General features: G+C 34.1%; 1 protein-coding gene across 4 annotated transcripts in view; it reads left to right on the top strand.

The window, feature by feature from the left end:
• TBC1D32 (TBC1 domain family member 32) overlaps nucleotides 1-15,456 on the top strand; it is a 208,683-nt gene that overhangs the window by 160,697 nt on the left and 32,530 nt on the right. For 3 of the 4 annotated variants that reach the window (XM_057738443.1, XM_057738445.1, XM_057738444.1), the window contains 4 exons: nucleotides 36-119; nucleotides 10,260-10,329; nucleotides 12,462-12,577; nucleotides 13,379-13,533. In XM_057738443.1, coding sequence (XP_057594426.1) covers nucleotides 36-119; nucleotides 10,260-10,329; nucleotides 12,462-12,577; nucleotides 13,379-13,533 — 425 coding nt within the window. Of the gene's footprint in view, nucleotides 1-35; nucleotides 120-1,704; nucleotides 1,866-10,259; nucleotides 10,330-12,461; nucleotides 12,578-13,378; nucleotides 13,534-15,456 lie in introns of those variants that run through there. The other variant, XR_009054257.1, reaches the window with a different exon arrangement.

Below are 15,456 nucleotides of genomic sequence, written 5' to 3'. Positions count from 1 at the left end.
CTTTAATATCCTAATTATTCTCTTGTTTATTACAGCTTTAGTAGAATTACTTGAAAAATTTGTGCTTCATCTCTCTGAAAGCCCATCTGAATGCTGCTTTCCCTCAGTGGAATATACAGGTACAGTTTAAAAGTTTTGAATTTTGGAAAGTGCTCAATGTGCAACGCAAATAGATAATATTTCATAGAGAAGTGCAATTAGATACAAATATGCACAAGGCTTTTCATCCTAAAAAAATCTCTCCCTTTGTGCCATACACATTCCAGAAATCTTTCAGTTTCTTCTGTGCAAGTATCTGGGTTTTCTTGTAACTTTCTAGCTTTTTTTTTTTTCTTTTCTGTTTACCCATTAAAAATTGTTTTTCCCTAAGGCAGTGTCTTTCACTCTTCTGTTTTTATCCACTATCTCCTAGTGATCTCATCTGCTTGTACTGTTTTACCCACCTTATATATTGATGACTTCTAAATTTACTTCTTCTACTCAAAGATCAATAAGCTTCATTCTCAAATTTCCAGATGCTTAATAGGTAAACATCACCTGGTTGTGTTAAAAAACCCTCAAGCTCAAAATGCCTAACAGGGACCTCACCTCATCACACCTCATTGAGATACATCCTCCTCCTACACTGTCTGTTTTTGTGGGCAGTGCAGTCATCTGTCTACCTAAGCCAGATTCCCTCCCAGTCACCAAACCGTATTCTGTGTTCTTAATATATCTCAAATTTATCTACTTATATCTATCTCTACTCTTCTTTATATTAGTTTAGGCAACCATTACTTTTTGCCTAGGTTATTACAACATTCTCTTTACCTGATGTCTCTAATTGGAGTCTCATTTCTTTTCAGTGGTATTCTTTACGCTGCTTTCAGAGTGACCTATGAAGTGTAAATCTGACCCACTCATTCCTCTACCTCCTAGAAGCTTACCATTGACCACTGCATAAGTTTAAGCTTCTTATGATACCCAAGGCCTTATGTTACTCTTCTCCTTTCTTCTCTAGCATCATCTCTTTCTCTTCATGCCTCATATTTGTTTCTCAGGGACACTAAACTATTAGCAGTATTGCCAACCTCACCATCTCTTCTCCAGATACACATTCATTTATTCAATAAATGGATATTTTTCTCTACTATATAATAGAACTGCTCTAAGCACTTGGACACATGAGTGAACAAAGAGCCGAAATTTCTTGCCTTGTGGAGTTTACCTTCTGATTGGAAGACAGACAGTAAATAAGTAAAAGATTCAGTGTGTCAAGTGGTATGGTAGTAAGTGAGAAATACACAGCAGGTATGGGGTCTAGGGAATGCTAGTTTGGGGGTGGGGCTTCCAATGTTAAATAGTGTTCAGACTAGCAGAAGTTGGGAATAAGATACATGGATGTTTCCAGAGGGAGAGAATTCCAGCGAGTGACTAGGAAGGAGATTAGTATAGCTCAAAAGGAGTAAGGGGGAAGAATTGTTGGGATTGGTGTTAGAGAGGAGAGGATTATATAGGGTGTGTTTGTGGGATTTTTGTTTGTTTGTTTTTCTGTTTTTGTTTTTGTTTTTTTGGCCACACCATGTGGCTTGTGGGATCTTAGTTCCCTGGCCAGGGATCGAACTCATGCCCTCAGCAATGAAATTATGGATCTTAACCACTGGACAGGGTTTTTAAAGTCATGGCAGGGTCTTGAACACAGGAATAACATATTCTGATTTACAGTTTTAAAAGATCCCTATGGCTGCTGTATCAGGAGAAGACTGAAGAACAAAGGGCTAAAGCAAGGAGACAAATTAGGAGGCTGTTGAAAACATACAGATGAAAAATGGCAATGGCTTGGATGAGGATGTCAGTGGAGTTGGTCAGAAGTACTTGGACTCTAGGTATATTTTGAAAATAGGACCAACAGAACTGGGTAACAGATTCAGTATGGGGTGAGAGAGAGAGGAGTCAAAGACCCAAGTTATTGATCTGAGCCACTGAAAGGATGAGATTATCAAACACTGAGATAAAGAATGGGCAAAGAATAGGCTTCAGAGAGATTAGGAGCTTATTTTTATGTTATGAGTACTTATGTCACATTTAAGTATACATGCTCTGTATATGTTTGCTGTTTGAATTTGGAATTTAGGGAGAAGGTATGGGCGGAAAATACAAATTACTGAATCATCAACTTAGTGTATAAAGCCAATACACATGTCTTTGTCATGTTTTTCTCATATTCTGACTTAATGTCTAATTTTTCACATGACAGCACACTCCTGTAGGGTAGTTTCCATGTCTCACCTCTGCACCTAGACTAACAATGTCAATCGTGTTTGACAAATAAGAGAAAAAATGGATCGAAGGATAAGAGCTTTGTGTACTTTGTCAACCAGTTGGTTTACTCCAGTGCCTATTATAGTGAAAACTTTTAAGATTTCTGAGCAGAAGCTTTACTTGATTCATGTGTTCCTTAGGAGGATTAATTTAGTAACTGTGTAAAGGATGAAGTAGAGTGAGGAACTAAAATTTCCCAAAGGTGAATATCCAGCGCCTGGGGCTCAGTAAACAAAGAAAGCAGAGAGGTAGCATAGCCTCATGATAATAGATCATCATGGGATGTTGCCCTTCTTCCTCATAAGGGTAATGTGACTTTTCTGTTTGCTGAAGAAACCATGCTTCAAATATGTGTTATTTTTTCAAGTTAGACACAATGTGTCAATCTCCATGGAAAGAAAAAATTTTTAAACATACATTTTCAGTCTGGCTCAGCCTGTTTTTTTAATTAATTAATTAATTTATTTATTTAATTTTGGCTGCGTTGGGTCTTCGTTGCTGCACAGGAATTTTCTCTAGTTACGGAGAGCGGGGGCTACTCTTCATTGCAGCGCACAGGCTTCTCATTGTGGTGGCTTCTCTTGTTGCAGAGCATGGGCTCTAGGCTTGTGGGCTTCAGTAGTTGTGGTGTGGTCTCAGTAATTGTGGCTCACGGGCTTAATTGCTCTGCGGCATGTGGGATCTTCCCGGCCCAGGGCTTGAACCCATGTCCCCTGCACTGGCAGGTGGATTCTTAACCACTGTGTCACCAGAGAAGTCCCTCAGCCTGTGTTTTTAGCTCTATTATTCATCACTGCCCAAACACATCCTGTGCATTCATATCATTGAACCTTTGCTCCTACTGTTCCTTCTGGATAAAATTTTTCCTCCCCATGACACACATATGATAAATGTCCAACTCCACTGTAAAGTTGCAGCTAGAATGTCACTTTCCCTTACTCCCAATCAGAAGTCCCTCCTCTGTGCTCCTGTTGCATTCACTAAACTACCATTTTGATATTATATTGTATATGGATAATTTAAATTGTTTCATGAGGTCTCAAATGCCTTTGTATCTTTAATATAGCATTTGCATTTTTTTATTGGATTAAATATACATACTGTTACATAGCATCTATATTCATACAATACATTCGTATAAGAATTCTAAATCTGTTGGGATTTACAAACATACATAGGAACAAATACCTAATTAAATCATAGTGACATCTAATGCGGATTTGGGAAAGGGATAAAAGTGATTATAAGAAAATGAAACAAAGAAATGAGAGGAAAATACAAGGTAGAATTATAAATTAAGGGAGGTGAAGGGAATTGATAACTATTGACCACTGCTTGTGAATTAATGAGTGTGCTGAGGCACCTGATATACACTATGTTGTTCAACCTTGTGATTACAGTTGACCCTTGAACAACATGGATTTGAACTGTGTAAGTCCACTCACCTGCAGGTTTTTTTCAATAAACACATACTACAGTACTACCAGCCTGTGGTTTGTTGAATCCATGAATGCAGAACTGAAGATACAGAGGGCCAACTGTAAAGTTATACTCGGATTTTGGCCTGCACAGGGTTGGCGCCCCAACCCTTGCATTGTTCAAGGGTCAGCTGTACTCTCTGAAGTAGGCATAATCATCACATTTAAAATCAGGAAACTGAGGTTCAGAGGGAAGAAAACAGAAATTGTGAAGAGAATTTCGAAGAAAGCATCTGTGAAGAAAAGTACAACTTTATGAACAAACCTGAAAAAGTATGTGAAAATATACAGGGATTAATGATCAAATCTGTGAGTAAAAGAGGAAATAAGTAAGAATTGGTAATCATGGAGATTTGCATTGCCAGAGTGGGTATCTTTCGTCTTCAGTGTGATAATTTTCAAATTCTGCAGCTCTCTTTGGCACACTGTTCCACTGGGTCATGTTTTCTGTAGATAATCTAAAATTAACATTATGTTGTATATGTTATCTAAATACTCAACAAGGCTGATTGCCCAGTGTGCATGTATTTGCTACCCTCTGTTATATTTCTAAATTATGCTGAGGGAGATCTCAGATGTTGGCTTTGTTGAATGTATTATCTGTTCCTGAATGTGAATTTAAATTCTTTAAAGGCCAGCTGATCAACTATCCACTGGCATTTTAGAGTACAGGTGAAAATAAAGTGGCCTCCTGTTGATTGATTGTTTAATATTTATTGTTATGATATGGTAAGCTTGTTGCTAGTATTGTTTTCTTCCCATGGCTTTAGCTATCCTCATCTTTTATCATTTATTTTTTGGCTGGTGGAACAATGGTTTGCTAATATAAAATTTCACTCTATTTACTTTGAATAAACAAAAACCATGTTCTGATATAAAAGATGTTTCAAAGTAGACTCTGAATGGATATATTCAATGTTTTTTCATGTTTCTTGAAATGAGAAATTGATTGGCTTTTTAAAAATGACAGCTTGCTAAACCCTAAGGTTGCTGAAATTAGAATAACACAGTCATCCATCTGTTGTTAGCTCCCTCAGGATTTCAATCCATTACAAAATTTGCAAATCTGGAAAAATCAAATTAGTTTGACTGTTTATCCTCTTAAAGAAAGAGGAGAACAGGCACTGCACACTTGCAGTTTGTAACTCCATACAGGTATCTTTCCAAATCCTTACAGACGTTAACCATTTGTCAGCTCATTTTCCCTGGAACGAGTTGGAAACTTTTTCCGTCTGTAATTGCTTCTTTGAAATGATAAATTAAGTAGTCCTTTTGAGTGGTAAATATTTTAATTTTATCCTTTTTCTCTTCATGTTGTTAATCAAAAGTTTGGAAAAAAATCAGAAAAATTTGCATTGTTTCACCTTTTGATTATTAAAATATTTTTAAACTGAATATATACAGTTAAATATCCATTATACTTTTTTTGGGTATTCAGCAAATATGCTCTTTTCCGTTTTACATTTATGGAGCATGTTTGTGAGTATGCTCAATAATTGCAAGGAGGTATATAATATGAATGACCCTGTCCTCAAGGAGGGGAAATAGGGCATATACCTAAAATGATGTCTTAAATAATTTGCAGCGTATGGTAAAATAGGAAATAAAGAAATGAAAAACTGATGTTTTTCAGCTGGCTACTTTGTTTCAGGCAATGTGCTAGATTAGAGCCTTTATGCGGTTTGAATTGAGGTTTTGTCAAATGAGGGGTCGTGGTACATACCACAGGTGTTCAGTGGAAAAAGTGATCAGTGTTGACTAAGGCCATTAGGGACAATTAGAGGAGGAAGCAGTGATAGAGCAGGAGGAGTGGCTCTCATGCTGTCTCCTGGGCTATTACAGCTGAAAGAAATAGGAGAGGGGAAGAGTCTTGCAGGCAAGGGCAATTGTATAATCAAAGACGTGGAAAAGAATAATGCTGTTTTCCAAATAATGTTGACTGTATCAGTTAGGATGCTGAGACTCTTACACTAGTTTACTGGTCATAAGGAACTACATTTTTTGGCAGTAAAAATTGAATAAAATGGATAGATAACAACAATATGTTGAAAAAAAGAAGCAACAGAACCCTCAGGCTTACTTCAGGGAAGGAAGAAGGTAGGACTAAATGGACTGACTGGTTTGTTTCTTTGTGTGGTGAGCGTTCTCTGACTTTATCACCAATATAGCAGGTCTTCAGAAGAGTCAGTAAACAGCCAAGCTATAACTGCTTCTCCAATACTGGATTTGTCCTCCAGTCAAGATATGCTTTACTCTTCCAAAAAAGTTATTTAGTTTCGCACTATTAGCCAAGTGCCAGGCAGAATAAATTTAATTTCTTCTACCACTGCTCTATGTGCTAGCCTTCCAAATTAAAAATAGAACAGAATGTATTACTACAGTGAGTGATTTCAGTCAATATTAAGAGAATTTTTTCAACTCATTTTGTTCTGGGATTATTATATTTATAATTAAAATGATTGGTTATTGCAAGTAGTTAATGCTGAGATTGAATTAGGCATCGTTGAGTAAGTAGGGTAAGTCTGATGCTATAGGTGTCATTGTTTGGTTGACTTTTATTCCATAACATATTTTGTTATGCTTCAAAGTGGCTCTGGGGAATGGGAAATAGATTGTCCTTTTGTTTCTTGATTTCAATATACAGAAAAAATTTTAAGTTCATATCTATTTCCATCTCTACCTTGCTTCCAGTTTGATATGTAAAGCACAGTTTTTGTTGTTCATTGGACATTTGTTTATTCATATATTCATTCATCTACTCATTCATTCACTCATTGTTTCTTAAAGACTTATTATGTATCCCACACACTACTGCGCACATTTCAGTAAATCACTGATTACCAGTGATGCATCAGAGTCCCCTGAAAACATCCAGCTTTATCACTGAATATTACTTAATCATTTTACTCTATCAATTTTATTTCTGAAGACTTTAATTCCTGTTTCATAAATTGTATTTAGTCCAGGTTAAATGTAACAAAGCTTATTTCACTGAACTTTTGTAGTTCAGAATCCATTTCTACTTGTCAGGTTGTCATATTGTATGTCAAATACACATTTAAAACTGAAGCCTCTTTTTTAATATATCACCTGTAAATCATTTTCTGGCTTCATTCCTGCTTCAAGAAACTTTTCATTTCTTCTTTTTCTACTGGAATTTTATTCACTCTAAAGTCACCTACATCTGTATCATATTAGTGATTTTTTGAGCGAATATTTGATATTTGTTTTGGTATACTTAATACCTCATATATTCTCCTTTAAAAGTCTTTTTGGAGATTTAACTAGTACCTTCTTTAAAGTAAAATTTGTGTAGCATGGTATCACTGTCCAATTGTAACTGTCTCTAATGTTCAGTTTTATTCCTTTAAGTGTGGATCTCAACATCAGTGCACAAGAAGTAAGCTGTAGAGGTCTTTAAAAGACAAATGACTGGATAGTCACCTTCAGCAATCTCATTCAGTAGTCTGGAGTAAAGTATTCATTTTTATTTTTAAGATGCTCCTCAGAGGATTTTGATATACTGCGGTAATTGGAAACCATTTTCTGTTGAAATGTGCAGAGTTAAGTTTTTACTCTGAAGATACAGAATCATAAGCTTTTAGAGGAAATAGACTTGGGAAATTATTCCTACAACGTCAGGAAATTTATCTGTCATCTAGGGCCAAAAGATAGCTAGGCCACTCTGGAAAGATTCTGTTCTTCCTTTCCGAAGAACTAAGAATCTAAACTTCATATAATATTCAGTGTCACAGTCTTTTGGGGCAAATTCTCTCATCTTGATTCTTAACTTTATTACATTCTTCACTGTAATGGAGGTTAGCGTCTTCTGGTAGAAGGTACCCTGATCTGTAGAATTCGTGACATTGGGAATGCCCATTCTTAGCAGTCTTAGTTCACTGCATGCTTCTACTCTGTTGTTAAGATATCTGGCTCTATTATACTTTCCAGAAGGGAAACATAAATATTATTATAAGCACACAAATCTACATAGTAAGGAAGATATTTCTTATGCTTAATAATCTAATTTTATGTGTAGTAGAAATCTGAGTGTTATCTAATCTAACTTAAAATTGTTCTGGTAGTAGTTTATGTAAATCACGTCATTATATCACATTATGATAGTCGATAGGTCTGTTCCATTGCTATAAGAATATATAAAGTCAATGTTATTTTATTGAAACTATTTAAATTTTGCAAAATCAGCCAATGTCACCAACATTACAGCACTAAAGTTTTACATTATTTAAACTTAGGAAACTAAAATGTAATTAAATCATAAAATGTAGAATCACCAGGAGCAGATTCAGGTGCTGAAACAAAAAGAACTCCCTGGTCAGTACCCAAATGAATTTAATCTGATTGTGTTGTAGTGGACACTGGAAAAGCCATGTTTAAATTATGGCTGGGTTAAAAAAAAAATGCTGTTGGTAAGACTAAGAACTTGAAATCATGGTGAGCATATGACTGATGATTAATAGTTTAAATATTTACCATTATTTTGTGAGTGAGAACAATTATAATTTGTGGTATATGTTTTTAGTACCAAGTGATGAGAACCCAAATCAGACCCTTTTTTTTTTTCTGTCTAAGCAGAGAAAGAGGCAGAATCACTGGCTCATATTATTCAATAATAGGGTAAAGCTGTCCTTAGCAATTTGTTTCCTTTCTACGTCTCTCCCTCTCCTTGTGCTCAATTTATTGGATTCATTTCTCTCTACTGGAGACATAGAGTACCTCATAGCCCTATAATTAATGGTGAGGGCACTGTGGGGGAATACTATCTTCACTTCAGTTTGGAAAAATCTGGAAAAGACATTGAGCAGTCTTCCTTGCTCAGCCTTTTGTGAGGAGAGGGGCAGAATTGGTATCCTTCTGCAGGGACAGAAGGTATATCTGTTAACACAGGAAGAGTTATAAATAGCAAGGAATTCTACGCTATATCAACTATAGCTTAATTGCTATCATTATGAATGAAATTTAGCAATATTGCTAAGATTGTATTCTGACCTAAATAAGTAAAACTCACTTGTAGCTTATCAAGAAATTAACTGACACTTATCTTTTAAATTTTTTATTATTTTTCTTAAAGAAATTACCCCTCTAGGTTAGGTAGGTGATCAACCACTCTGGTTTGCCTGGAACTGTGAGGGGTTCCTAGGACATGAGACTTTAAGTGCTGAAACCATGCAAGTCCTAGGCAAACTAGGAGAAGTAGGTTACCTTTACCAAGAGTGCTGGAAGATGAATTATTACTGCTTCAAAGAGTAGAGGTTTCATAATAGTGATGTTTAATTTGTTCTTCTTTATCTCTGCAGATAAGTCTACCCCATATTTTAAGGTTCAGTTTAAATACCACTCCTTCTCTTACGAATTCATGTAATTCTTTAGCTGTACCATTCTTGTTCCACTTTGTGCTTTAAAACATCTTTATCAGAGTTATCTATATACCAATTTTATCTCTGACAATACATGAAAGATCTTTTAGGGCATGATGTATGATTTATCTTTTATCCCTCATAGATTCTAGCATGGTGCTCCACACTTACTTTATAAGAAGGGATTTATTACAAGTAATGAATAAATTCATGAGTTAAGTAGGTATATTGTTAATGAGATGTACCAGTGTGTAACAGGAAAAAAACTGCTGATACGGAATTCAGAAAACCTAGCTTATGGCCCTCTCTATCGCTCAGTAACTATGTGATTTTGGACAGTTTCCTCATTTGTGTGTGTGGGGGTGGGGGGTGGTATGTGCACACGCATACATGTGCACACGCTACTTTCTAAAGCCCAAAATTGAAAGTTTCAGCTAGACCCTCCTTGTTATCTAATGATGCTTTTGAGCGTTCACTCTTAATTTAGTCATCCAGTGTTGTCAAAACTAATCCAAACTTTCAACCTCTTCTGTAGTCCTCTGTACTGTACAATCCATTCTTCGCTTTTGGTAGATGATCACAATTTGTACTTCACAAAGGAAATCTGCCTGCAGGAAGAAACTTGTTCAGTCCACCCTCGTACACTGCTGTACATTATAAGTAGATTAATACCAGTTATTCCTTCCTAACACTCATGTTTAAATCCTTAAGAAGTAAACAGACATACTTACCTATATTATACTTATCAAAATCTTATATATGCATTGCTTGATGAAAGTACAATGTTCTAGACCATTTTTGTGTTAACAGCTTTTGTGTCCAGAGAACCAAGTAAAAGTAGATTGCTTTAAAACTGTGATTATTTGTTTTGTACTTAATATTACTTTTAAATGCTTTTTATAGGAGAAAAGTTATTTTGTAAAGTTTCCTGTTACTTTGAAAAATATAACTGACAGATCTTAGAAGAATAGGATTCATCAGTGTGTTTTCAAAATGCACATAAAAATATGTAAAAATATTGCTTTCATCAATTTTCAATTAAAATCTGATTATTATGCAGACTTTTATACATTTTTATAACCCTGTGTTCTATTGTTTTTAGCTACTGATGTAAATGTGAAGAATGAAAATCTTTCATCTGTGCAACAGCTTGGCATTAAAATGACTGTCAGGTATATTATATCTCCCTTGTGCATTTCTCTTTTTTTCTTTTTCTTTTTTTTATGAACGTTTATTGAGATACAGTTAACAGACAATAAACTGCATATATTTAGAGTGTACAATTTGGTATCCCTATCTCCCAATTCATTTCCCCCTAACCCTCCACGCTTTCCCCACTTGGTGTCCATATGTTTGTTCTCTACATCTATGTCTCTATTTCTGCCTTGCAAACTGGTGGATTTGTACCATTTTTCTATATTCCGCATGTATGTGTTAGTATACGATATTTGTTTTTCTCTTCCTGACTCACTTCACTCTGTATGACAGTCTCTAGGTCCATCCATGTCTCTACAAATGTCCCAGTTTCATTGCTTTTTACAGCTGAGTAATATTCCATTGTATATATGTACCACATCTTTTTTATCCATTCATCTGTTGTCTCTTGTGCATTTCTAGAATTTGTTTTACCTAGATAAAATGTGCTTAATAGTATTTAATTTAACAGCCAACTATTTTGTATACTTTAAATGCAGAGTTTATCATTCAGAAAATAACAACTTTGTTTTGACAATATTGGCACGATTAAATTACCCCAGAAGGTAAATCAGTTACGGTTCATTATTATTTCAGAGGCTAATTACAACATATTTAAGTCTCTATGACTATCAGGTTTTTTCCAAAAATAACATTTTAAAAATCAGCACATTGGTAGCACAATCATATCATTTTCTAAAATATGATTAGTTTTTATTGTCAGGCTATAGTTATGTGTACAAAAGTACCTTAACGATAGATGCAGAAGTTAAAATGAATAAACCAATTATAGTAGTTTGATTTTTTTTTACTCAAATTATAATTTTCAAAAGAAATGGACAAGCTGAACAGACTGGGAGTTAAGGTCTGAGTCCTTGAACTCCCTTTTTTCTTGGTTATTAAATGGGAATCTTGATAGTCCCATTCTCTCTACTTCTTTGGGTCCTCTTCAGAATCAAGTATAAAAAAGATGCATGTGAAAGCTTTTAAAAAAGACTATGTAAATCCATAGCATTATAATTAAAACTATGACAGTAATTCTAGCTCACCCACCTATATCACATAGGATGTATAATCCATTGATTATGTTTTGTGACCCTCTACCTGCGTTTTATATTGTAATGACCTATTCCCATTCTGAAATGGAAACCATAGATAATATGAGCAGGCTAGTCACAATTTTTTTAATTCAACATATCTTATTGTTAAGAAATAAATGGAAAGTGATTTATAATGAAATGTTTGTGTACAACTATAGTATGAGACATAGCTGGCACCCGTTTAGAATCATTTTAGTTGTGGTAGCTACAAATAGAGACTGATTTTATTTTGGTGCTTCAAATATTACAAGAGGGTTGCCACTGGCAAAGTGACTGCAAAACAGTGAACAAGTCTTAGTACGTCTTCAAGCAAAGCAAAAGAACTATCTTTCCCTAACTTACACATGGTTTCATTCAGTGTATAATAAAAAATATGACTAGTATTTTATGATTTTATATGAAATAGAATTAGTTTCAGATAATTATAAATAGATTTTTCATCTATGCAAACAGCAGGCGGGACATTTACGAGTTGTTACTGTGCAGGACTGACAGTCCCATGTCTAACCTCCTGGCTCTTACTCAGCAAGTATCAGTAGTCCCCCAGTCACTATGACAATCAAAAACAGTCCCATAAATTTCCAAAGTAGCCCCTGGGAGAAGTGCCACCCTCATAGGAAACCATTGGACTATATGAGCTCTAAAATTGCTTCTAGACTTAACATTCTGTCAGTCTAGCCTATCAACATTCCATGCTTTAGATTAAGTTCAGGAAATAGTGCTTATATTCTGCTACTCATCTATAGTATCCATGTTCTATTTCATTTTCCTTTAAAGTTATTGTATTTACTAGATGAATACTGCTAATTCCAATATATCATAATTATCAGGTACATATATTGAGTGTTATTCTTTCTTAAGTGCTCTGCATAATATAGTTATGTTAAAATCTGAAAACTTGAAACCATGAGACCTCAAGAGAACTACACTTTGATGAATTTTAAAAAATGAATTTACAATGCAGGGCCTGACATTTTTCATTTTGTATCTTTTCTGGGCTGTTAATGTAGGTATGGCAAGTTCCTCAACCTGTTAAAAGATGGTGCAGAAAATGATCTTACCTTGGTTTTAAAGCATTGTGAGAGATTCCTGAAACAGCAGCAAACTTCTGTAAAATCTTCTCTTCATATCCTTTTTGAATAACTGACAGTACTGAAACTTTCTTCATATGTTTTTCAGAATTCGTTGATGGGGAACTTAAACACATTTATAGGAAAATAATATTTTAACCTACATTAGTGATATGACATCTTTATAATGTTTTATTCTATATTTTAAATATGTACTTTATTAGATTGAGTAGTAATTATTAAATTCAATTTTATTAGTTGAAACTTGAATAAAGTTATTAGAATATATTTTCAGGTATATATAAGGAAGTTTTAAAAATAGGTTTAGTAAATCAGAATAATACTCTAGATTTAGTAAATCTAGAATAAGAATAAAACATGCATTTATTTTATTTGGTTATCTTTCAGAAATAGGGTTTGACTACAAGAAAAAATGTGTACAGATCATTAGCATTCGTGAATTCTAAAAATGTGTGGATTTTTTTTAATACTTCGTTATGCTAATAATTTGGCAGATAACCTAAACTAGAGAAAGAATGGTACTATCATGTTAATGACTTGAACAGTGTGTTTCCACAAAACAGATAGTTTTTCCTCCAGTCGCGCTGCTGCTATTGACCTCCACTGGGAGTGTCAGCATATAGTACATTAAAATAGTTACCACGCAAGTAATTTTTTTAATAAATAAAGTTTAATTTTTTATCAATAGCTTATAAATTGGTTGAAGATAAAATGAGGACTAAATATCATTAATATCTCTTTCCTAATAGAGATTCTAGAGATGAATATTTATGGAGTTCTTATATTTCACTCTGTAAGATAAAATATTATAAAAGTTCCTTAACTGTGCTTTTCAATCTGCTTGCAGGGAAGTTACACTGGCCATGACTGGTTTGTATCTTCTTTGTTCATAATAATGTTGGGGGACAAAGACAAAACATTGCGATTTCTTCAGCAGTTCTCCAGGCTTCTGACTTCTGCTTTCCTTTGGTTGCCAAGACTACATATTTCTGTAAGACTTTTTAGTCTCTTTTTAAAGGAGTATTTTAAATCTTGAGGAAAATCCTATTTAAATTCATTGGGATTTATTATCTTGTTTGTAGAGTGCTTTATATACTCTATATTCATTTTCTATCTGAATGTAATTTTGAGTGATTCCTTTTGAAGATATAGATTTGGCGTTTTCTCAAAATACTTGCTGTCTTACCTAATGGTAACTGAATGAAAGATTAATGATAATAGGTGCATTATTAAATTTTAAACTTGTTCAGTAAATTATAAAATTCCATATGTAAAAAGAAAACTATTGAATGGAAAGTTTTATTATTGCTTTGTTAGAAAGACTCTGGTTAAATTACAGTATAAGAAAATAATAAGTTGAAATTGTATCCATGTTGTATAGAGGAAAAGCACACTAGTTTTATATACATTTTGGAAATCTGTGATGAGTTTTGTTTAAAGTATTTTAGAGTATTTTTAAAGATTTTACTAGTTCCAAGTTTAGAGGTAAGTGCATCCCTCAACTTATTAATGTTTCTGTATTTTGTTTTCTTATTTACTTACTGTATTTAAGACCTCCAACTGGGGGAGATTGTCCATTATTATAAGCCATGCTAATGCTTCCCAAACCTTTTCCGTGACATGTTGCACTTGGACAACAGAATCACACAGCACCCAAGGATAAGTTCTTAAGGGGACTAGACAGTATCTATGTCAAGGTAAATGAAAGCATTTATGACATGCTTTTGCAATATGTATTTGTGATAAAGAAAATAAAAACAAAGCACCAAGGAATGCATTAAATATTGAAATTTTATAATTTTATGCTTGAAATAGCTATATGCAATTCCTGAATAAGACTTTCCACCTCTCATACTTCACCTTGAGAAATTTGCTCATGTGAACAGGAGGAAGTAAAAGGCAAACGAGTATGTACTAGCTTTTCTCTAATCAGTGGAACTATTTTCCTTCTGTTAACCAGAGTTTGAACAATTCTTTAAATTGTACGTGAAGATTTAAAATATCTTAAAGATTTTTTCACTCTTTCATTTACAAAAATAATGTTAAAATTTCTTTTTTGATAATAAGTATGGATTTTAAGTCTGTCACACATGTTCATGTCAAGTATTTTAAAATGGTACCTACATGCCACTAGTCTTAAGTATTCTACTTTAGTATTCAGATTATGACACTATCAGCCATCACCAAAGAACTGTTTTTAACCATAATTTTATAAAGTTGCAGTTTTGCTTTGACTCTATAAACCTTTTTCTAACACATTATTTTGTTTTTAACACTTTAAGAGTGATGTGCTCTACTAGCATTTCTTCCTGTAAAACTGAAATCAGGCAGGACTCTAGCAGCTTTGAGTTTATTAGATTTACCATTTTGATTGCATCATTTAATATGGAATATAGATCTGTGAATGGAATGGAGTGACATATTACTCAGGGGTTTTAGAATGAACTCGTTGTAAAGCCTTGACACCTTTTTGTTGGTGAAGCTATATAATCAGTGATGACTCATGCAGTGCCTTCTACAGTATCATTTTTTTTCTTTCCAAGTACGAGTATACCAAGTTGAATATTTTATTACCATAGTTTGTTTTACTGTTTCTTTGTAAAACAAATAACATTCTGCTAACATTCCTCTTCAGGGATTCTATCTAGAACTGTTATCTAAGTGCAGTAACTAATGTCTGTATAGTAAGTACTCCATAGTTTAAATGTTCTTGATGTAATAGTCTTTTGGATTGGTGTTTTTGCTATGCCACTTTACTTGTTAGTGCATACAGTAGTAGACTTAATATATTACTTAAAAAGTGGTTCTTTTCTGTTATGTTTGTTCCATCTGTCTCAGACATTACACTGACATTTTCTATGCAGGCTGACAAAATAAGCAAATCTGCAGTTGCCTCAAGACATATTAAAGACAC

This window comes from Hippopotamus amphibius, chromosome 6 (genome assembly GCF_030028045.1).
Source record: "Hippopotamus amphibius kiboko isolate mHipAmp2 chromosome 6, mHipAmp2.hap2, whole genome shotgun sequence".
NCBI classification, from domain to species: domain Eukaryota; kingdom Metazoa; phylum Chordata; class Mammalia; order Artiodactyla; family Hippopotamidae; genus Hippopotamus; species Hippopotamus amphibius.
Note: the sequence above shows the minus strand (reverse complement) of the source record. Positions and strands in the feature narration are given on the sequence as shown.